Source organism: Dendropsophus ebraccatus, chromosome 9 (genome assembly GCF_027789765.1).
Source record: "Dendropsophus ebraccatus isolate aDenEbr1 chromosome 9, aDenEbr1.pat, whole genome shotgun sequence".
NCBI classification, from domain to species: Eukaryota; Metazoa; Chordata; class Amphibia; order Anura; family Hylidae; genus Dendropsophus; species Dendropsophus ebraccatus.
Genome location: NC_091462.1, coordinates 72,997,562 through 73,022,254, shown reverse-complemented (window position 1 = coordinate 73,022,254; position 24,693 = coordinate 72,997,562). Strand labels below are relative to the sequence as shown.

Sequence of the window (24,693 nt, the reverse complement as noted above, 5' to 3'; positions counted from 1 at the left end):
CTGACAGAGGACTGGGGGGATGCAGGTCTGACAGAGGACTGGGGGATGTAGGTATGACAGAGGACTGGGGGATGCAGGTATGACAGAGGACTGGGGGGATGCAGGTATGACAGAGGACTGGGGGATGCAGGTATGACAGAGGACTGGGGGGATGCAGGTATGACAGAGGACTGGGGGGATGCAGGTCTGACAGAGGACTGGGGGGATGCAGGTCTGACAGAGGACTGGGGGGATGCAGGTCTGACAGAGGACTGGGGGGATGCAGGTCTGACAGAGGACTGGGGGGATGCAGGTCTGACAGAGGACTGGGGGATGTAGGTCTGACAGAGGGGGTAACGTGGGCGCCTGTCATCTTCACTGCCCTGGAAATTACATGGTGGTCCAAGAGAACTATACCAGAGGGATGGACTGGCTATGGCCAGGTTCACACTGCGATTCTTTGCTAAAGTATAAAGGGAACATACACTACCTAGTCACTGGCTACAGCCTCAACCCAGCGGGGACGCGGAGACCTGGAAGCAATGGCAGGTGCTGCCCCCATAGGTTATAAGCGGCCCCAGATGACTCGGAGCCTGTACTTCTATACTCCTATAGACAGTGACAGCCGCGGGGCCTCCGCCACACGGGAGCTCTGCTCACTGCATGTCATCCACCTGCGGCTCCGCGGTAGCACAGCACTGACACATGGCAGCCATCACTCACATTCATCCAGTGACGCGGATACGGCCGCTCCTCCGGATCTTGTAGTCAGGCGGTTGGTGGTAACAGCTTCACCCCAAATCTACCAGCTCTGCCTGACAGGAGAGCTCACCATGTGCCGGAAAACATTTCCCTACCCAGGAAGGCTGAGAAGGGACAGGTCACGTGATCTTCGGGTCACATGATCGGACGGGAGAGGCGGGGCTTATTCATGATATAGCGCGATGGCGGGAAAAGAAGTGGAGCAGTTGAGTGCGCTCGTACTGTGAGGGGCAGTGGCTCTGCATAGGAGATGTCTCTGCACTGGGTAATGTGTAGTGTGAATGGGCTGCAGCCTGCGCTGGCCGCACAGTAGCCTGAAGAAATGTGACTCCAGGATGAGACCTAGAGTTACCTAGTTAGGTAAAATTACCCTTCAGAGACTGTGTGGTGGAGGTGTAAGGGCCCGGGGACACAGAGCAAGACAGGCGGCATTTACCAGCCCACTTGAAATTGTGCCTGTCCTATTGCTTCAATGGGATTGCTTGTGCACCTCTGTTCATGCTCATTCATTGTGCGGAGAGCAGAGGCGCCTGAGAAATCCCATTGAAGCAATAGGAGTGGGACAATTTCATGTGGCCTGGTAAATCCCGCCTCTTTTGCTCCGTGTCCCTGGGCCCTAATAGAGACCCACAGACCTTGCTCAAAATGGATCCTGAGGTGCACAGGCTGCACAAGGGCTCATTCACACGTACAGGATCTGCAGCAGATTTGGTGCTGTGTTCACTTATTTAGATCAAATCCGCTGTGATACGGTGTGTGAATCTACACTTAGGCTTACACACAGCATTTTGTTTGTTTTTGGTGTAATGTTTTTTTCTCTCTGCCTTCATTTTGGCAAAATGCAGCAGGCTGAGACTTTTTTTCTTTTCCGCAAACAGTGGCTTAGACTGCAATGGATCCACTAAAAAAAAATGCAATAGCCTATGCATGTGGCACTTTTTAGAATCTCTTTTCGGTAAGAAAAACACCACAGTCTTGTCCCCAGGAGGTTAGCTTAATTCCCTGTGGTCACAAATAGATAACCCAAAATAATAAAACATAACTTTTAATACATTAATGCAAAATAATATCCCCAACAATAGCCAAAAGCTCATAGAGCCAACACATAAATATACAGACAAGTGAAAAAATATGTATCTGACAGTATAGTGTGATCCCTGGCACCAACTCAAACAAATCATAGAGTGCGTAGCTCAGAGTAACTCACTGTCATGTGTCAAATACGAAAGGGGTATTCAAGGCAAATTTTTCTCTCAGCCCACATGTGGGGAGCACCAGACCCTGTCGGTCCCTAATACGGTGCACCACCTACCCCTACTCGCTCAGGGAGTAGCGGAGTTATCGCCCTAAAAAGGACGGCCCCTGCCCCGTTCTACCCCTGTCATCTTCCCTACACTTAACCTGCCTAAGCTCCCGACACGTGTTTCGTGGGTACTCATCAGGGGAGTCACGTTAGGTAAATGACACTACCATCGGGTATATGTGTCATAATAATACAATACAGTAGGGGCGTCCTGACAGTGGTCAGAGACGCATAACTCACGTGGCCCAACGGCCGATAGTCATCTGTAGCAGCAGCGTATGGCTCCGCTACAGATGACTATTGGCCGTTGGGCCACGTGAGTTATGCGTCTCTGACCACTGTCAGGACGCCCCTACTGTATTGTATTATTATGACACATATACCCGATGGTAGTGTCATTTACCTAACGTGACTCCCCTGATGAGTACCCACGAAACACGTGTCGGGAGCTTAGGCAGGTTAAGTGTAGGGAAGATGACAGGGGTAGAACGGGGCAGGGGCCGTCCTTTTTAGGGCGATAACTCCGCTACTCCCTGAGCGAGTAGGGGTAGGTGGTGCACCGTATTAGGGACCGACAGGGTCTGGTGCTCCCCACATGTGGGCTGAGAGAAAAATTTGCCTTGAATACCCCTTTCGTATTTGACACATGACAGTGAGTTACTCTGAGCTACGCACTCTATGATTTGTTTGAGTTGGTGCCAGGGATCACACTATACTGTCAGATACATATTTTTTCACTTGTCTGTATATTTATGTGTTGGCTCTATGAGCTTTTGGCTATTGTTGGGGATATTATTTTGCATTAATGTATTAAAAGTTATGTTTTATTATTTTGGGTTATCTATCTGTGATCATTTGTTATATTGAGATACCCCTTGGTGGAATTGCATTACTATAGCCACCTATCTGTGATTATAATTCCCTGTGGTCCAGAGGGTGACAGTCTGGTCCATAAAGATGCGCGGACCGCCAGACTTTTGGTCCGACGGTATCTGCGCTTGATCGTGATGCCTGTGATCCTGGGTGCATACTTGCGATCCCGGGAATCTGTGGCCAGGATATAAAAGGAAATTCCAGATTGATTCCCTGGAATATCCTGGCCGCATATTCCCGGGATCGCAACTATGCACCCGGCATCACGATCGAGCAAACTGCTTTCAGACCAAAAGTCTGAAAGTTTCGCTCATCTCTACTGGTCCACAAAGTGAATGCACCATCAGGCCTGGGCTGAAGTACTGGAGGTAGGCCGAATCACCCCCCAGTGGGAGGACACCTAATGGGTCGTCCTGCCTCCAGTTCTTCAGCACGGGCCTGATGATAAATTCACTTTAACTTAACCCCCTGGTGTCCAGACTGCCTACTTTTCCCCTTCTCTTGTATCCAGTGCTGGTGTGGCTTGCAATTAAAGGAGAAGTCCGGCAAAAGTATATAAAAGTATTGTATTGCTCCCCAAAAGTTATACAAATAACCAATATACACGTATTACAGGAAATGCTTATAAAGTGCTTTTTTCCCCCTACACTTACTGCTGCATCAAGGCTTTACTTCCTGGATAAAATGGTGATGTCACGACCCGACTCCCAGAGCTGTGCGGGCTGTGGCTGCTGGAGAGGGTGATGGCAGAGGGATGCTCAGTGTCCATCCAGTGCAATGTGTCCCTCAGTGTCCCCCTGTCATCATCCTCTCCAGCAGCCACAGCCTGCACAGCTCGAGGAGTTGGGTCGTGACATCACCATTTTATCCAGGAAGTGAAGCCTTGATGCAGTAGTAAGTGCAGGAAAAAAGCACTTTATAAGCATTTCCCATAATAAATGTATATTGGTGATTTGTATAACTTTTGGGGGACAATACAATACTTTAATAAAAATTTTCACTGGACTTCTCCTTTTAACCCCTTAAGGACGGAGCCCAAAATGGCCTTAAGGACCGGAGCAAATTTCAGGAATTTGACCTGTGTCATTTCATCCATTAATAACTTCGGGATGCTTTTACCTATCCGGCTGATTCTGAGATTGTTTTCTCGTGACATGTTATACTTTATATTTCTGGAAAAATTGAGTCGATACTTAGAGCCTATCTTTATGAAAAAAACAAAAATAATGTGAAAAATTTTAAAAAATTGCATTTTTCTAACTTTGAAATGTTGTGCTTGTAAGGAAAATGGTTATGCCACATAAATTATATATGAAATAGCATTAGCAACATGTCTACTTTATGTTGGCAGCATTTATTAAACTTTCATTCAATTGTTTAAGACAATAGAAAGCTTCAAAGTTTAGCAGCATTTTTTCAAATTTTCATAAGAATTTCAAAATCTGATTTTTCAAGGGACCAGTTCATGTTGGAAGTGTATTTGAGGGGGCTGTATATTATTGCGCCCCACAAAGCACCCCATTTCAGAAACTGCACCCCCCAAATTGTTCAATATCAATTCCAGAAAGTTTTTAACCCTTTAGGTGAGTCACAGAAATAAAAGCAAAGAGTGTGAGAAAATTGAAAATTTTAATTTTCTTTGTAGAAATTATATTGTGATCCAATATGTCTCATAAAAGAAAATCTATTTCCAGAGAAATGCACCCCAATTTTTATTGCCCCGTTTCTGCAGTTTATAGAAATATACGATATGTGGCCCTATTGCGCTATTTGACGCAACCACAAGCCTCAGATATAAGGGAGCGCCTAGTGAATTTTAAAGCCTCCTTACAAGTGGCCAATTTTCAAAGTACCACTTCTGGTTAGCAGAGGCTCAGGGGTGCCAAAACCTAACAAACACCCCTAAAGGGATACCATTTAGGAAACTACACCCCTAAAGGAATGTAACAAGGGGTATAGTGGGCATATGGACCCCACTGGGGACAGACACAATGTGCGGTGAAATTGAAAAAATGTATTTTTTTACATTAAAACTTGGGTCTAGCCCTAAATTTTTTAGGTTGACAAGAGGTTAAAAGGAAAAAAAAAAAAAACATACAACTTGTAGAGAAATTTCCCCCGAGTACAAAAATACCCCACATAGGGACATAATGTATCATGTGGGCGCAGGACACGCCTCCAAAAGGAAGGAGCACTATTTGGCTTTTGAAAGCTAAATTTGGCCAGAATGGAGGACGAAGGCCATGTCGGGTTAGCAGAGCCCCTGTGCTGTCATAACAGTGGAAACACCCCACAAGTGACTCCATTATGGAAACTACACCCCTCAAGGAATGTAACAAGAAGTATATTGGGCGTATGGACCCCACTGGTGACAGACACAAATGTGGAACAATGTGCTGTGAAAATGAAAAATTTAATTTTTTACACTAAAACGTTGGTGTAACTTTGAATTTTTCATGTTCACAAGGGGTTAAAAGAAAAAATAAACCACTAATCATGTAGAGCAATTTCCCCCAATTACAGGAATACCCCACATGTGGACACAAAGTGCAAAGCCAGCGCATGGAAAGCCTCCAAAGGGAAGGAGCGCAATTTGGATTTTGGAAGCTGGATTTGGCCAGAATGGAGGACGAAGGGTTCGCAGAGCCCCCGTGCTGCCAAAACAGAGGAAACCCCCCACAAGTGACCCCAACGAACTCAGGAATCTGTGGCTCGTACAGGGTGGGGTCACTTGAGGGGGCTTGTGGGGCTTCCTGCGGCCTAGTTCTGGGGCGGTGCGTTGGGGGCTTATAATCACTAAATGATGATGACGATGAGGAAGAAGAGGAAGGAAGAGGGAACGAGGGGATCTTCCCCTTCACTGGTTGTCTCAGTATCGGAGGCAATCCAGGCGAATGCCTCCTCCCAGAGAACAACCTGTGGCCATTTACTATTATTTTTTTTCTTTAGGATGCCTTCACACACACCGGATCCGCACACTGCGGCTCCAGCGTCAGTGCAACCCTATGATTGACATCCCGCTGCGTATATTTAAGTTAACGCCCGCTGGCCGGAGCATACTTTACCTCCTCCTCGCTCCGGCTTGCTTCGGGGCTCCTGGCGTCTGCTCATCCCGCGCAGCCAATTAGTGTGCTGCCCTGCCGCAGCTACTAATTGGCTGAGCGGGATGTCCTGCTGAGAACCCCCAATGCAAACCAGAGTGGGGAGGAGGTGATGTATGCTCCGGCCGGCAGGGGGTTAACTTACATACACGCAGTGGGATGTCATTCCTGCTGCGTGTATGTATTCTCATAGGGATGCACTGGCACTGGGTCCCTTGCGGATCCGGTGTGTGTGAAGGCATCCTTAGAGGGGTGTGTAAGTGTTATGCTTTCACACGTGTAAGTGTTAGTGTGTGTGTTTTATGTACTGTTTTTACTTTTTATTTGTGTGTGTTTTTGCCTTTTTTTTTTTTTTTTACTTGGGGGGCACACTGGGGGGGGGGGGTGTGCAGGATAAAAAATATTTTTTTACTGGGGAAAAAAAGGGGGGGAGGGGGACAGAGGCAGGGGTCACTATATCACCACCAATCCAGGGGAGAGGGTGGCAGGACGGAGGGGAGAGAGAGTAAGAGGAGAGGGGCAGCAGGACGGAGAAAAGATGGTCAGAGGAGATGGAAAAAGGAGAGGGTGGTAGGACAGAGGGTGGCAGGGGAGGAGAGAGGGTAAGAAAAGAGGGTGGCAGGAGAGGAGAGAGGATAAGAGGAGAGGGTGGCAGGAGAGGAGAGAGGATAAGAGGAGAGGGTGGCAGGAGAGGAGAGAGGATAAGAGGAGAGGGTGGCAGGACGGAGGGGGTGGCAGGACGGAGAGGGTGGTAGGACAGAGGGTGGCAGGGGAGGGGAGAGGTTAAGAGGAGAGAGGAGAGGGTGGCAGGGGAGGGGAGATGGTGGCAGGAGAGGAGAGAGGGTAAGAGGAGAGGGTGGTACCGGAAAGGGTGGCAGGTGAGGAGCGGCAGGACGGAGGGTAGAGGGTAAAAGGAGAGAGGAGGGGGTGGCAGGACGGAGGGGAGCGGGTAAGAGGAGAGAGTGGCAGGACTGAGTGGGTGGCAAGACGCAGGGGGTGGGGTGGCAGGACGCAGGGGGTGGGGTGGCAGGACGCAGGGGGTGGGTGGCAGGACGCAAGGGGGTGGGTGGGTGGCAGGAAGCAGGGGGTGAGTGGCAGGAAACAGTGGGTGGGTGGCAGGACGGAGAGGGGGGATGGCAGGCAGAACGTGGAGGGGTGTGGTGGCAGGCAGAATGCAGTGGGGTGGCAGGCAGAATGCAGTGGGGGGTGGCAGGCAGAATGCAGTGGGGGGTGGCAGGCAGAGGGCAGGGGGTGGCATGCAGAAGGCAGGGGGGTGGCAGGCAAAACGCAGGGGGGGTGGCATGCAGAAAGCAGGGGGGTGGCAGGCAAAACGCAGGGGGGGGGCAGGCGGAGGACAGAGGAGGTCGCAGCCATCCCCCGGCACGGGCACCGACACTGTCACGGGCACTGGAGGTATCAGGGGGGGAGGGGGAGGAGGCGATCCTGCGCGGCGCGGAGAAGGAGGAAGCACAGGGAGATCGGCTAGCAGGGAGATGCTAGCTGATCTCCCTGTAACGGGAGGCAGCACGGGGGGGGGGGGGCGGAGGAGAAGACATGGGGAGAGGAGGCACGGGGGGCGCATAGGAGGAGGACAGAGGAGGCCGCAGCCAGCCCCCGGCACCGGAGGTATCAGGGGGGAAGGAGGAAGCACAGGGAGATCGGCTAGCAGGGAGATGCTAGCTGATCTCCCTGTAACGGGAGGCAGCACGGGGGGCCCGGAGGAGGAGGACACATGGGGGAGGAGGCACCCGGCGCCGGGCACAGGACTCACCACCCCCATCATCACCTTCTCTGCTGCTGATTCTCGGCAAGCAGAGAAGATGATGATGGGAGTAGTAGTTAGATCGCCTGTGGTTGTCCGGCTGGTGGTTACCGGCCAATCACAGGCGATCGGGGGCCGGCACCCACGGGCAGGTGATGCCCGGGCACAGCTGTGATTGGTGCTGTCTCGGACAGCATAAATCACAGCTCTGTGCCGGGGTCCGGGCCCGGAAACACAGCAAATCGCTGTGATTGGCCGATGAGAAGTCATCGGCCAATCACAGCGATCGTGGTCACGGTGGGCAGGGAAACTGCCCCCTACATGACACAGGAAGATGGCTGCTGAAAGAATCAGCAGCCATCTTCACCCGAGCGCCGCGCGGCGCCCGTTTAAAGGGCCAGCGTACCGGTACGTCATGGGTCCTTAAGTGACAGGGATCCATGACGTGCCGGTACGTCATGGGTCCTTAAGAGGTTAAGCTCCATTTACTTCAATGGAACTGAGTTTGAAGCCCCACCCAAACTGGAGACAAGAGAGGGGGAAAAGTAGCCATGTTTTTGTGGCGCTGGATAACACCTTTAAGACTTGAAGAGCCCAGCACACTTGTTTTTTTGTTTAATCAGATTTTTTTTTATTAAAAGATTTTTTCACATTCCAAAAGTGCATTTTTTTTTTACAAAACAAAACCCCCTTCCTCCCACCTCCCACACAGAACAACATCCTTCCTCCACCCAAACCAATCCCCCTTTCACAGTTGTAAATAGTACTCATGGAGGTAGCAATAGCATCCTAGATTTCCACAAAAAAGAAATTCCCCCTTTTGCCATGAAGAAGATCATACAAGACAATAATTCCCATCATCGTCCGTTATGCAATATCAGGGCACAGAAATACATTCAGTGGCGTAAGTGAGAGCCACCCTACACTCAACTATATGTGAGGGTTAGGGCACATATAACCAAGATGACAGTGTCATTTACCGTACAGTGTCTCTCCTTCTACTTTGTGAACTATTACGTCCATTAGTCGTTGCATTTTGATCTGCCAGTAAAAAAAAAGGCCTCCATTGGATTACGCCGGAGATTTCTTGATGGTATGCCTGGTGCATCAAGCCAAGGGCCCCAAATACACTCAAATTTTTTTGCATGCCTGCCTTTTTTGATATACCGCCTTTTGCAAGCAGATTACCACATTAAGTCTAAGCCCAGCACACTTGTAGCTCAGTGTGCCAGGCTTTGATGAAGAAAGAAGTCATCGGGGTGAGTATAAGAGAAACAAATCGCTGATCTCAGGGAGACGAGCCAAATGATAACACTGCCGGCTGCTAGTGAATGCGTTCAATGCAGTGAAACTAGGTGCATTGCCCCCCGGGAAACAAGAAAATGCAAAAGGAGAGCCAGTGGAGCCTCATTTAAAGAGTCTCAAAACACATGACTGGGGTGAGTAGCAATAGCCACTTAACCCACTTTCTTGCAGGGATGGGTTCATTGTGACATCAGTGTGGCCCCCATTGGGGTTAAGTGAGGATGGCATGCATCCTCACTTAACCCCTTGTGTATCAGACAATTTTAGACAGGTTTTACTTTCCCTGGCGAAGGGCAGTGCTCAGTTGTACTGTGTACGTCTCTCTGCTACTGAGATGAATGAAGAAACTTAGCTGAGCAAGTCATAATGAACAAGCTAATTATGACACATAAAGGCCTATCTTGTTCATTATTACATGCCTAGTATTCTGGCCAATAAGCAGCTGGGCAGAGCTAGAAGGTTGCAGGGACTGCCATCTTGGATTTTCATCAAGAAGACATCATTTGAAGTGCACCTGACAAATTTTTATGTACTTATCAATGCTGTTCACTTTTGCTACACATGCATTTTTTTCTTGCAAGGGAGCTATTAATGCATTAAATAACATCACATATTGTCTGTAAATGATACTTTGAGACACTGCTGCCCAAATTTGCATTTTTTTTTTTTTGCATAACAAACAAAAAAAAAACATCAGTCAACACTGCTCACCCCTGGTTTGGAACCCAGGGGTGGACATCTCCCTCCAAATTGCACTTTAAGGAGAGCTCTCCCGAATCCTCACCAGTCAGGCACAGGTGACCTATTTCCCATGGTCCTCATTCACCATTTTGCTGTGCTGCAGCCTGTAAAGAGGATAGGGAAAATTATTTTCTTTTGAAGGTTAAAGATGTGTCTTTATAATGTATTACTATATCTGTGTGGTTCTGCCACACTGGTAACTGATTGACATCCAAGAAGTGAAGAAAATGGCCTCTGTGCCAATCCACTTTGTCTCCTGTCCCCTCTGCTCTCCCCCCTCAGGAGACAGAGATTACATGCCTCTGTCTAACATTTAACATTGTGTGTGTTTGAGCACAGGCAGACAGGGGACAGGGCGTGATGACACAGGAGGAGGCTTGGCTGGATCCCTCAATCCCATGAGTGTTTCACCATCTCTGACCAGCCCCTCCAGCCTACACCTGAGCAGGCAAGGTGTGACAGAAGCAGCTGCTGCAACTTCACTGATGTGTGAACATAGCCATAATTTCACAATGTCAGCATTTTTTATTGCAGTACTGCACAGAGGATCATGGCCGACACTGCAAATACCACCTGGACAAAAAACGAGGCATAAACAGTATATCCTGTGTAGGATAATATCGGATAAAGTCCTTATTGTGGGGGCCTAACTAATAATAAATAATGAGACTTTCAACACTCTGGAGCTATGCCTGAGGGAACAGTAGCCGTTCTAAAAATGCAACCTGTGTAATGCCAAAAAGTTCTTGGATCGTTATTAAAAAATTGCATCACTAATACCTACCTTAGTATACTTACAATACTCTGTTGATGGATTTGCTGTATCTGCTGGGCAGACTGCCCTGCCAATTGGTTCCTTCTCGCCTTTGTGTGTAAGGTGGTGTTTCCCCTCTGACCTGCTGCTACCACTTCCCGTGGGAGGTGTATACAGATAGACTTAGGGTCCTATTCCACGGGCCGAGGAGGGCCCGATTAACTATGTAAGCGAGCGGCAATCTGCTAGATCGCCGCTTGTTTACTGGGCCTATTTCTGACTGGGCATTCTAAAGATAGAGCGTGCGGGACCCGGGGAGGAAGACAGAGCGGAGAAGACCTGACAGGTAATGTATGATGCTGCTGCTTGTCAAACCGTCGGTCGCCCACCGCGCACCGCTATTCAACCATAGTGATACGCAGTGAGGGAACAATGATTTTAGGTCTGGCCCTAAATGAACGATCGTTCTCTCTATTTCACCAAACGATAATCGGCCAAATCGGGCCGATTTGGCCAATTATCTTTACTGTGGAAAAGGGCCCTTACATGTAGTATCACACTATCTTCTATCTTTACACACCCAGATAAAACTAGTTCTGTAAGTGCAGTTAGCTGCTGTGCACTACTCCAGCACAGCTGAAGTTTAGGAAGTAAGGTTTAGCCTGTCTCAGACACACACACACGCACACACACACACACACTTCCTCTGTACTGAGTAGTCTAGTTCCAGCTACAGAAGAGATAACACCTATTTACAGTGTGATAGACTACAGCAGGCATGCTCTGCTGAACCCAACCCTGGTGTAACCAGAGTTACAGGAGTAACCCCTTGCCTACAGGACAGTCACCTAGAGAGAGAAAAGCAGTGGGGCTGATCTGCAGTATAGCACAGATTTAAGTAAGCTGTTCTCTACTGACTATGCTCGACTACGTAGGAAAGCTTCTACAAGTAAGCTTCACCCGATACTGAGAGGCAGAATGCAGTCAGATACTTTTGATTATCTAAACTTGAGTACGAGGAGGTCTTTTTTTTAATTTTTACCTTTTTATTCAACAACATTAAACAAATATACAAAAAACATTTTCATTTCTTTCCCCCTTTTTTCCCCATTCCTCCCCTTACCCCCCTCCCCTATTCCTTATTGTAAATTAACCTACAACTCCCTATTACCCCTTAAGAACACATTCCATATCAAAGTTCAATCTAAACCATAAACAACCACACCATGATAATTTTATTCCTTTTTACAAATCTCCTTCTCTGTGAGGTCAAACCTGCGGGGCACCCGTCACAACATCCATCCTCCTATTCCCTTACCCCTCACCTTCTCTATTAGCCACAACATTCCACCATTCACCCCCCCCCGGGCATCAGCATGTCCGCACGCCCGCCGGAACCATGTGCCAGGGATGCCCAACCAGACCGGATCGGCATCAAGCTCCCTCCGCCACTATTCACTATACCTCCATTCTAATATCCATTAATCATTTCACTTAGTGCTTCAGATACCCTTCAATCCAATTCAGGGTCCTTTCCCTGCCAGTCCAGCCCTTGTTCAGGGACCACACTGACCTAGGTCAGATCGATTCTCATTCATTCCCGTTATCCACGGAGCCGAGACATAAGATCCATTGAACCCTAGTCCTAACCAATCCAAAGGGTCCTACTGCCCATTTATTATGGACTGCAGTCCCTCCAGATAGCCAGGGCAAACACTTTTCCAGTCATACCGACTTTCTTGCAAAAAACTAATACGTCACATGGCTTCTTGCCCGCACCTCATCCCTCTCACGGATGAGCCCTTGGGTGCCAAAAAAAAAAAAAAAAGAAATAAATAAATCACTAATAACCAATTGAATAGAAACATAAACAATGGCAGAGAGGTTCACCCAACCCCGACCTGGTCAGCCCCCCGCCCCCGGCCAGCGCGCTCGCGGACACGACCAATACCCCATTCACATCTTCATTCGCCTCTGTAAAAAATCAACTAACAGGGGCCCCGAAAGTACCCCACAGATTACATCTTACTCATTTATTCCAGGTTATATTCTCGCTATACCTTGTAAGTTTACTCCTCCAGAGAAAACCCTTTTTTACCTAATAGAAAATAAACCTCGGCTAACCCCCCCCCCCCCCCAAATAATAACCCAATTAACCCCCCGGGAAGAGACAGCAAAGAAGAGCTTAATAAGATGGTGGGGCAGGATCAGGAGGTGGAGGAGTGGGATATATTTGAGAAACTAGAGTCGGGGTGCCTTGAGACTGGAATTTGGTGTAAATGGCCGATGATTGTGAATGTAATAAAAGTGTGGAAAAAACTTAAAGTTTTCTTAAGTATGGAGGGCTTCCTAGATTGTACGCCCCTATGGAAGAATAGATTGTTGGTGGGTAGTCTTGAATTGGGTGTTCTAGATAAATTAAATAGTAAGGGGGTCAAAACTATTAAAGATGTATTAGTAGAAGGGAAAATAAAAAATTGGAATACACTGAAGATAGAGTACAATCTAGATGGAAGAGATTGGTTTGACTACGCTAAAGTTAGGAATATGATTATGGCAACTCTGAAGGTAAGAGAATTGGTAGAAGTATCTGATCCCCTAGTAGCTAAGTTGAGAAATGAAGAGATTGGGAAGTCTAGCACAGTGTTTTTTTATAAATATATACAGTCTGTAGGGGATGTAACTTTTAGGAGTCAAAAGGGATGGGAACATGAAATAGAAGGATTAATTAATTGGCCAATTATCTATGGGAATATAAAGAAAGTGTCGGTATCGGGGAACCATCGGATGATACAGTTTAACATTGTTCATAGAATATATTATACTCCAAGTTTTTTGTGGAAAATAAAAAAGAGGGAGAATAATATCTGCCCGAGATGTGAAGGGGAGAAGGGGAGCTTTATTCACATGCTTTGGAGCTGTAGTAGGTTGCAAGTTTATTGGGAGACAGTCATTGAAAAAATTACAAGGTTATTGGGGGTAGTGATAGAGAAGAACCCGGCACTGACCATCTTGGGCGACTCAACAAGAATGAATACCACTAGTAAGTTAGCTAAACAGGCACTTAGGTTGATGTTCTATGCCAGACTTGTTATTGTAAGGAAGTGGATAGCCAGTGTTTCCCCGAGTTGGAGAGAATGGGAGAACTGTGTGCGTATATATGAGAAACATCATGGTTTAGTGTTGGATGAGTTATAAAAGGTAAAGATAATAAAGGAAAGGTGAGGCTTGTGTTTTTTTTTTTTTTCTTATTGAGTACGAGGAGGTCTTAAAGTCACACACTTCACATCCCGGGAGAGTACAAGTCTAATTAGGCCTCCTACCTGGCCCCTATATACTGCTACAGATCCTAGGTCTCAATGAATGAAATATTTTAATTGAATACTTTGTTCTGTACAAAGTTTAATGTGCTAACAACACAATCACACATAATTCATCAATGGAAATCAAATTTATTAACCACTGGAGGCCTGGATTTGGAATCACACACAAAATTAAAGTGGAAAAACATACTACAGGCTGACCCAACTTTAACATAATGTCCTTGTAACAAGTCAAAATGAGGCTCAGTATTGTGTGTGGCCTCCACGTTCCTGTACAAACTCCCTACAACAGCTGGGCATGCTCCTGATGAGGTTGCGGATAGTCTCTTGAGGGATCTCCTCCCAGACCTGGACTAAAGCATCCGCCAACTCCTGGACAGTCTGTGGTGCAACGGGATGTTGGTGGATTGAGCAAGACATGATATCCCAGATGTGCTCAATCAGATTCAGGTAAGGGGGACAAGCTAGCCAGTCCATAGCTTCAATGCCTTCATCTTGCAAGAACGGCTGACACACTCCAGGCATATAAGGTCTAGCATTGTCATGCAATAGGAGGAACCTCTGGCGAGCAAATGGAGGGCTGTGCGGCTCTCCAAAGAAATGCCACCCCACACCACTACTGACCCACTGCCAAACTGGTCATGCTGAAGAAAGTTGCAGGCAGCAGATCGCTCTCCACAGCGTTTCCATACTCTGTCACATCTGTCACGTGCTGAGTTTGAACCTGCTTTTTTTATATGTAAAGAGCACAGGGCGCCAGTGGCAAATTGGCCAATCCTGGTGATCTCTGGCAAATGCCAAGCGTCCTGCATGGTGTTGGGCTGTGAGCACAACCCCCATCTGTGGCTGTCGGGCCCCCATACCATCCCCATGGAGTCGGTTTCTAACAGTTTGTGCAGACATTTGCACGTTTGTGGCCTGGGTTGTTCCCGTCCTACGGCCTCCTCCACATCTCCTAGTGTACTGGCCTGTCTCCTGGTAGCGCCTCCAGTCTCTGGACACTAGGTTGACAGACACAGCAAACCTTCTCACCACAGCTTGCATTGATGTGCCATCCTGGATAAGCTGCACTACCCGAGCCACTTGTGTGCGTTGTAGAGTCCGTCTCATGCTACCACGAGTGTAAGAGCACCACCAACATTCAAAAGTGACCAAAACATCAGCCAAAAAGCATAGCTACTGAGAAGTGGTCTGTAGTCCCCACCTACAGAACCACTCCTTGATTGTGTCTTGTTAATAGCTGATTTATCAATCAGGGTTGCTTCCTAATAGAAAATTTCCAACTCCAAGTTTGATTTACTTGGAGTTATGTTGTGTTGTTTAAGTGTTCCCTTTATTTTTTTAACAGTGTATTTTCAAGTAAAGTTAAGTATTGTTTAAGTGGGACTCTGTAATCTCTGTCACCCGTGCCCGTGTGTCTGGGGGGATGGGTGTTACCACTCCTGGCCACCATGACAAGTCTCCCCAAAACACCACACTATGGCATATACATATATGAAAATCTCTAGCCCTAATTTTTATGCATGTATATGCTGTAGTTCTATGTACTATAGTCCTATTGTATAATATATAACAGTGGTACTCAACAACTTTTAATGAAGGTCCACTTACCGGGGTCTATTGTCAGGTGAAGGTCCGAGCTGAACATCAGTAGGAAATGTGTTTTGTTACTTTTCACAAAGAGTGTTGAACTATTTACATACAGAATTGATGCTTATTAGCAGGAAAACTGTCATTTTCTCTCTCTCACCAGCCCTTTAAAATTAGGTACAAAAGGGGTGACTGCCCCAGTAGTATATAGCCCCCTTGTGCTCTTACCCCGTAGTATATAGCGCCCCTGTGTGCTCTCTCCTGTAGTATATAGCCCCTGTGCACTCTCCCCCAGTAGTATATAGCCCCCCTATGCACTCTCCCCTAGTAGTATATAGCCCCCCTATGCACTCTCCCCCAGTATATAGCCCCCTGCACTCTCCCCCTCCCATATAGCCCCCCTGTGCTCTCTCCCATAGTAGTATGTAGCCCCGTGTGCTCTCCCCCAGTAGTATGTAGCCCCTCTGTGCGCTCTCCCCCAGTAGTATATAGCCCCCCTGTGCGCTCTCCCCCAGTAGTATATAGCCCCCCCGTGCACTCTCCCCCAGTAGTATATAGCCCCGTGTGCTCTCCCCCTCCCATATAGCCCCCCTGTGCGCTCTCCCCCTGTAGTATATAGCCCCTCTGCGCGCTCTCCACAGTAGTATATAGCCCCTCTGTGTGCTCTTCCCCAGTAGTATATAGCCCCCCTGTGCGCTCTCCCCCAGTAGTATATAGCCCCGTGTGCTCTCCCCCTCCCATATAGCCCCCCTGTGCGCTCTCCCCCTGTAGTATATAGCCCCCCTGTGTGCTTTCCCCCAGTAGTATATAGCCCCTCTGTGCGCTCTCCCCCAGTAGTATATAGCCCCTCTGTGTGCTCTCCCCCAGTATATAGCCCCTCTGTGTGCTCTCCCCGTGTAGTATATAGCCCCCCTGTGTGCTCTTCCCCTGTAGTATATAACCCCCGTGTGTGCTCTTCCCCCAGTATATATCCCTCTGTGTGCTCTCCCCCTGCAGTATATAGCCCCCCTATGCGCTCTCCCCCAGTATATAGCCCTCCCTGTGTGCTCTCCCCCAGTATATAGCCCCTCTGTGTGCTCTCCCCCAGTATATAGCCTCCCTGTGCGCTCTCCCCCAGTATATAGCCCCCCTGTGCACTCTCCCCCAGTATATAGCCCCCCTGTGTGCTCTCCCCCAGTATATAGCCCCTCTGTGTGCTCTCCCCCAGTATATAGCCCCCCTGTGCAGTCTCCATCTGCAGTATATAGCCCCCCTTTGCGCTCTTTCCCAGTATATAGCCCCCCCCCCCCTGTGCGATCTCCCCCAGTATACATTTATACTCACCGGCACTTCCTCTTCTCTTCCTCCTGTAGCCACACTGCAGCGGTAACTAGAGGCCATTCTCCCCGCCGGCGCAGGACTGCCACTCGAGCGCCGACACCAGAGGGGGAGCGTGGCCTCTTGTGACCGCTGCAGCCACGAGAGTGACTGACAGGGAGGGAGGCAATGATTTCCTCTCTGTCAGCGGGGGTCCGGACAGCTGGCCCTAATTTTTATGCATGTATATGCCGTAGTTCTATCAGACAATGCACACATATGTACCATAGTCCCATTGTGTGGTGACCCCCTGAGGTGTTGTGTTGATCGGCCAGTCACTTGCTATGTGGTGAAGTGTGACGCCAGTGCTGGTTGGGTACACAGGTGTGATGGCACACCTGCTTTTAGTTTATAAGGCCAATTGTACCTTGTACTCCAGTGGACAGTGTCCTGCTGGGCTGCTACTGGGGTCCCTTGGGTTAGTGTAGTCACAGATGGCCGGAGTAGTGAAGTGACCCTCCCGGACTATCGGAACTTCCACCCACAGAAAGGGGAAATATCCCAAGGCTGCTTTGTATACTGTGTCGGTGTGAGTCTCTTTATCATAAATAAGCCTGTTTTTACTGGAAAAGTACAGGTTTACAGCAGGTTATTCAGTTGTGCTTTGACAGTAGAGGTTTCTCTTGAGAAAGCACTTGATAATACACTTGATAATACTTTTAAACGAACACTGGACGATACAGCAACTAGATATGTGATAGGTGAGAAGTACAGTCGTGCTGACTGTTAGCGTGTTGAGAGATATAAAGCATCTGAGTAGCAGAGAGGAGGATGTTGTGAGAGTCTCAACCCAATCAGTACCGTGCTCTGGAAGTTGGTGGAATAGGGCCTTAAATCCTATAGCCTTTGACATGTGCAGTGAAGGAGCTGTCACAAATAAATTCTCTCTCTCCTGACATACGCAGCAAAGCGTCTTGCACTCTATGTGCGCTGTTAGGCATAGGACCTTGATGATCCTGCAATGTTATGATGTCATTTGCTTTACTCCCTGTGCGGCGTAAGTCTTACTGGCTCATACAGCGAGCCGACCACCCACATCAAAAGGATTGCTTTTGATTCACTTTTACTTTGACTACCAATTGGACTAGTGGGGAATACCTGTTGGTGACGTTACAACCAAGACTTTAAAGGGAACCAATCAACCTTATTGGGCTGATATGGTTCCCTGGAGCACAGCATACAGCTCCTGAGCAGCTTGCGGCAGGTACCAACCGTGGCTGCAGCAGAAGCTGTATACCAGAGAAAAAGAGGTTTAATTACCTGAACGCGTGGCAGGCAGAGGTGGGGAGATAGTCATCTGGGGCGCTCACTGCCCATGTCTAGTCACGGCTCTCTGCTTGTGAACACACTCGAAGGGGGATGATTGACAGACATAGAGGCCAGTAACTGGCCTCCCTCCCTGTCATTCATCCTGCTAAGTGTGCTGACAGGCAGAGAGCGGTGATTAGGAACTAAATATATACTAGTTGAGTGTCAGTGTATTATACTGGTCCCTTGGAAGCCCCGGTGTATCCTGGCACTGCTGGACGGAACAACAGTCCACTTTGTATATCTGCTCTATGTGAGTATTTATAGCCACTTCATAAAGATACCTCAGTCTCATAGTCAGTGTAATAAAGCTTGATAATAGGGAAGGCTTTGGAAGTTACAAGCTTTCCCTTTAGATCAATAGTTACCATACAAATAATGTACTCATAGTGAGATGTCACTTTCAGTTATATATTTGATACAACACTGACATCTAGTGACTCTACTGAATATTACAACCATCTAAGTATCCATTTGTATATACTGCTGACATCTAGTGGCTTTTGTGAATATTACAATTATCTGAGCATTAATTTGCAATCTAATAACTGATTAAAATATCTGATATCTACATTAATAGAAATGAACCTATGATAGTTTCACACTGATAAGAGTGAACATATAAGGGTCCCTTGTTTTTATTCACATTTTTGTTCTGCACAATCTATATTATTTATATTTAAATAAAAGATAAGTCTTAATTAACATAGTTGGTCCCCACAGTAATTTGGAATTATAGTTGTGGTTGATTTAGTACCAAATATGATGACCAGTGGGCATCCTTTATTGATTAGCTAGGATTCCGGCCAAACAACAGTCGGGCACAGCTAGAAACTTGCGGGGGTTGCCATCTTGGATTTTCATTAGGAAACTTGAGCAGACACCTTTTGCAGTGCACCCGACCAATTCCAAATGAACTTTTAAGCACTTATCAACACTGCTGAGTTTTGCTACAAATGTATTTCTTTCTTTTCTTTTGCAACTTAGCTATTAACGAATTAATATAACATCACATATTGTCCCAAAATGATACAATGAGACATTGCTGCCAAAATTAGCAGTTTTCTCTATTAAAAAAAAAAAAAAGAAACATCAGTCAACAATGTTCACTCCTCTGTTGATTAGGGTTGACATGGCGAATGCAGCGCAAAAGAACAGACTGATAAAAGGCTTGGAATGTCTCCCTTTAAATTGCACTTTTAGGAGAGCTTTCCTTAAATTACCATTTTGCTCTGCTGCAGGCTCTAAATCTGCAAAAAAAAAGCCTATTTTAGACAGGCCTCCCTGTGCGTGCGCACTCTTGGAGGTAGGGGTGCACGCCCCTGGTGTACAGCAGTTCTCATTTACAGGGTATGTCCACAGTAAGGAAATCACGCGCAGAACTCCCAGCGGATACCACCGTTTGCCTCTGCACGTTCCCGCTTCACTGTCCGCCCGTCCCATAGACTCCATTCTATGGTCAGGCAGATTCCGCCATCCCCCCAAAGAATAAACAGGTTCATTCTTCGGGTGGATGGCAGAATCTGACTGACCATAGAATGGAGTCTATGGGACAGAGAGTGAAGGGGGAGCGCGCAGGGGTGAGCTGCAGAATCTGTGGGGAGTTCTCTGCGTGATTTGCTTAGTGTGGACCCACAGCTTTTTGTTGCCAGGCTGAATGAAACAGTCATGACAGCCTCAAGAGACTAGTTGAGGAAGGCCTTTGTGATGTCAAGCTTTGCTCGTTCATTGTGACATGCCTAGGATTCCAGCCAATCAGCAGCTGAGCAGAGCTATAAACTTGCCGGGCCTGCCATCTTGGATTTTCATTGGGAGACTTTTTCCTATCGAGCAGACACCTTTTGCAGTGCACAAGAATAGAAGTTCATACCCGTGGATGTCGGTATTGTTCAGTAAAGCCCCCACAGCTCAAAACCTAAGGGTCTGGTTCAAGAGACTGTCAAATGTGTATTGCACCTTTAAGAAGTTCCAGTAAAAGTTAAAACTGTTTCGCTTTTGTGTATGGGGTATGAGGATTAAAGGGGTATTTCAAGAAAAATTAACTTGTCGTCTATCCACAGGATAGGGGACATGTAAGAGATCACGGGATCTGACTTGCAAACCCTTTGGTGATCTCTATATTGGCCCACAGTTTTTGTGTTATGAATATTGCATGTAACCGAGTGAACAAGCCAAATAAGCTGGAAGAGCTCTTACTCTGCCTTCTGCGGCACTTCCATAGGAATGAATAGAGCCACGGGTCTCGTGCTGTACCCATGGCTCTATTCATAACACAGAAGCAGGGGTCCAATATGGAGATTGCCGGGGGGTTTGGAAGTCGGACCCCCGGTGATCTGTTACTTATTTTTCTTGTAATACCCCTAGTGTCACGGTCGTTTAAATTTTTTTTTTTTTTTTGCAGAAATCAATAGTACAGGCGATTTTAAGAAACTTTGTAATTGGGTTTAGTAGCCGAAAAATGAATTTTTTTTATCATGAAAAAGCAGTTTAAAACTCTCCCCCTATCTTCATGGTTCTCTTATGGAGAGGGGAGGGGTTGAGGGAGATGAGGCATCAAAACAGGACAACAAAGAGTTAATTTACAGCTACATCACTGGGCTATTACCTCTGAAGTCAGCACTGACCTCTCTGACCTCTGAATACCGGCTTTCACTTAGCTCCCACAGTGTAATCTTTTGTTCTCTGCTTTCTGCTGCCGACTAATCTCCCCCCCCCCCTCTCCTCTTCATAGACTACACAGGGCCTGATGGATGTAAAAGAGTCAAGATTTCCTGATAATGAGCAGTGGGGGGTTGGGGAAAGTGTTTCTGAATGCAAATAATGGTATATTTGCTTAATAACCCAATTACAAAGTTTCTTAAAATCACCTGTACTATTGATTTCTGGGGGGAAAAAAACAGGTACACTTTAAGGTAAGTTTCCTACCTTCATCCTCAGCATTTTTTATGTGTAGTTTGTAGTTATATCTACATGCTAATGCGGCACCCTGATCTGTAGTCATGCCCCCAGTACTCCTAACTGCCGTTAGTGGATATAACTTCACGGCTCCAAGGATGAAGGTAAGAAACGTACCTTTATCCTCAGTGCCTCAAGCACCAAAGGGACAGGTTAGATTCTTCTAGATTCCCTTTAAATGAACCACACTAAAACAGCTAAACTATGGCAGCTGCACTAGTGGGACTATTGGGGTTGTTGCAGCCAAAGCCCCATACAAAAATGCATGTTTTTTTTTCATGGCAAAATCTTTTTTATTTATGTCTTATTGATTTCAATAGAAGTGCCCCCCCCCCCCCCCAAAAAAAAAAAAATGCATCAAAACCGGCAAAAGAAAAGCCTTCTAAACACCATTAGAAAGCTGCATCTCCACCACTGTGTTTCCATACCTAGGGAGCTGTGTCTCTGTCCCTGGAGAAAAGTGAAACTACAGTAGAGTAGAGGAAAGTATGGGAATCTGTTGTGCTTACACAACCGATTTATCTGGTGGTCCAGAAGTGCTTTTGGAGCTGCCTGAGGAGGAAGTTGAGTCATGGAAAGCGGCTCCCTTGTCACCACCACCCTACAAATGGGAAACTATAGATTCTGGCTGGGATGAGGAGGAAAACAAGAGTCCGTGGAGCCTCAGTTACGAGTCTCAAAACACGGGATAGCCAGATATCTCTAGCCTGTTGCCAACGGGGTGCCTCCATGATGGGGAGAGCATCACACCACCCTGATAAATAACCCCTTAAGTCCCACTCGGTTGCGAGTATTGGAACATAGACAGGGAAACAACAGGGTGGCCCCTTTTGTCAATGTCTAACTCAAGGTGCGAGTATTGCGATCATGACAAGGGCTTGCAAAGGCAGGCTTCCACCCACAGACAGCCGTTTTGGGGTTTTTGCCCCTCGTCAGTGTGGGGTAGGATTCTGGCTAGTTGGGGCAATGAAAAATCAACCAACAAAACACAGTAATCACTGAACTCAAGGAGAACAGCGAAAAAAATTCCAATGAAGTACTCAATCAAGAGTCTCCACTGATGCCCCCAAAAATTTAAATATGCAAAACAAGAGTCCGTGGAGCCTCAGTTACGAGTCTCAAAACACGGGATAGCCAGATAACTCTAGCCTGTTGCCAACGGGGTGCCTCCATGATGGGGAGAGCACCACACCACCCTGATAAATAACCCCTTAAGTCCCACTCGGTTGCGAGTATTGGAACATAGACAGGGAAACAACAGGGTGGGATGAGGAGGCAATTCCACACTATCCACCACCACCATCATACTGGGAGTCAACATGGAGCACAGACACTAATTAATGTGACCCTCCACACAACAAGGGTGCAGCAGTACCACTGATGCTGTCCGTCTTTTCTGAGTGGGCAGTAGTCCCACTGAGGCTGTCATGCTGGCTTGAGCCCCCTTAAAAAATCTTTAGGCTGGAAACACACAAGGCAGTTTTTTGAAAAACTGCCACTGCAGTTTTTGCGCCAAAAAGTGGATTCAAATGGGATGGAAAATATAAAGGGAGGAATTGTACTTCTCTTTCCCCTTGGATCCATTACTGGCATAAAAACTGCAGTGGCAGCTTTCAAAAAATCTGCCGTGTGTTTCCAGCCTTAGAGGCCGATCCACAACAGCTCCAGCATAATCTCCCCCAGTCCACCTTCGTTTAATGGGAGCTGTTACAGAAGGAGTGGGACATCAAAAGACATGAAGCATCCGCACCAAGATGAATCATGACCTGGAGTGGAGGAAGGCAACTGTTACAGAGTTTGACAAGGTGAATGTTTATGGCTTTCTGAGGGACATCCTACATGGCCATACCTTGTTTGTGAACAGAAGCTCCATAAAAAAGGACTCCCTTCCGGGCAGCTATTGTTTGTGTTATGAATGCCCAGTTGGGAAAATTGTTTAAGTTGTGCCATGTTGGCGACAGAAGTGCCTATTGTTATGACGAAACAAAGGGCGACAGTGCTCCATAGCGAGGATCAGAAGGACAAGATGTAAAGGGGTTAGGGGTGCATGGCAACCCTCACCTGGTATGGTTGTGCAAGTAGGGAGGCACAACACTCTTAAGCATGTAGATCAAGGACCGCAGCCACTCCCGATATCCACACGGAAACATCGAAACAGAAACCTCCAACTCCAAAATACACGGATTGTGGGGCGCAGGTCCAACTTGAGATCGAGGCACAGTAAGGAATACAAATGTTTTATTGTGGAGACTCAACGCGTTTCGGAACCGCACCGGTTCCTTTCTCAAGAGTCATAATACTATACTGACAAAAACAGCACTATATAACACAAAGCAGAGGGCAAATGACGTCAGAGGGGAGGGACTCGGGACCTCCCACTTCAATCAACATAGACACCTGTAACAACAATGGTAAGAGACATACAACCATATAATACATTTCCTTAAAATACAACAGTATATAAAAAAGAATATATAAAAGGATATATAAAAAAGAATATATAAAAAGATATATACGAAAATGTATATAAAATTAAAATTATACCTTTGTATTTTCTAACGTCTCATTTAGGCCATCCGGTGACAAAGAGCAGAGTTTAAAAATCCAATACGATTCCCTATTAATGAGTTGCTTGTATCTATTAGGAACATTCTCTCCTATTTGTTCCAAAATAGTGAGTCTCAAACTGCTAGGGTCAGAATTATGTTTAAGAAAATAGTGTCGAGAAACGCTGTGCAGTAAAAACGAATTCTTAATGTTAGCTCGATGCTTATTCATGCGGCACCGCACCGTCTGAACGGTGCGTCCCACATACTGCAAATGACATGGACATTCCAAGAGATAAATAACATATTGTGATGAACAGGAGTACATATCCCAGACATAAAATGTCTCATTAGTAACTATAGAGGTAAAAGTTGGTACTGGGGTATCTGTTATCCAATTGCAGCATAAGCACCTCGCTACATTGCAACGTACAGTGCCCACCAACCTAGTTTTTTTATTTTTGTTACTGTTGTTCATGTCTGAAGTAATTTTACGGAGTTTGCTAGGTGCTAGATGACTACGTAATGTTTTAGTTCTACGGAAGATAACATTGGGTTGTTTGGGAAGGACCGATTTAAGAACGGGGTTACTAAGAATAATACCCCAATGTTTTATTAGAACCCTTTTAATTTCCTGTATACCACAGTTATATTCTGTAATCATAGAGATACCATATTTATTATAGTCTTCAGAAGTGGTTTCATGTTTATGGTTGTTAGTCATCTTATCTAAAATCTTTTTTTGTGTGGTACATTTATTTTTACTGTAGGCACTAGATAATAGTCGTTTGGGATAGCCTTTGTTAGTGAAGCGATCATATAAAATTTTTGATTGTTCCTGATAATCAGTATCCAAGGTACAATTTTTTCTTATACGCTGATACTGTCCGTATGGTACATTTTTTAGTCAATTCGGGAGATGGCAACTCTTATAGTCCAGGAAACTTACATTCCACTTTTTAAAAAAAAATATTGTTATGGCGGGTTTGGTTTTCTTGGGCTTTTAAGAATTAAAAACACACTACTACTGTGATT

At 46.6% G+C, this 24,693-nt stretch overlaps 1 protein-coding gene across 1 annotated transcript in view; it reads right to left on the bottom strand.

The window, feature by feature from the left end:
• DHRS7B (dehydrogenase/reductase 7B) overlaps positions 1–864 on the bottom strand; it is a 62,830-nt gene extending 61,966 nt beyond the window's left edge. The window contains exon 1 of the mRNA XM_069983628.1: positions 703–864. Within this exon, the coding sequence (XP_069839729.1) occupies positions 703–704 (2 nt within the window). The 5' untranslated portion in view covers positions 705–864. The remainder of the gene's footprint in view (positions 1–702) is intronic.
• Between the last annotated feature and the right edge of the window lie 23,829 nt (positions 865–24,693).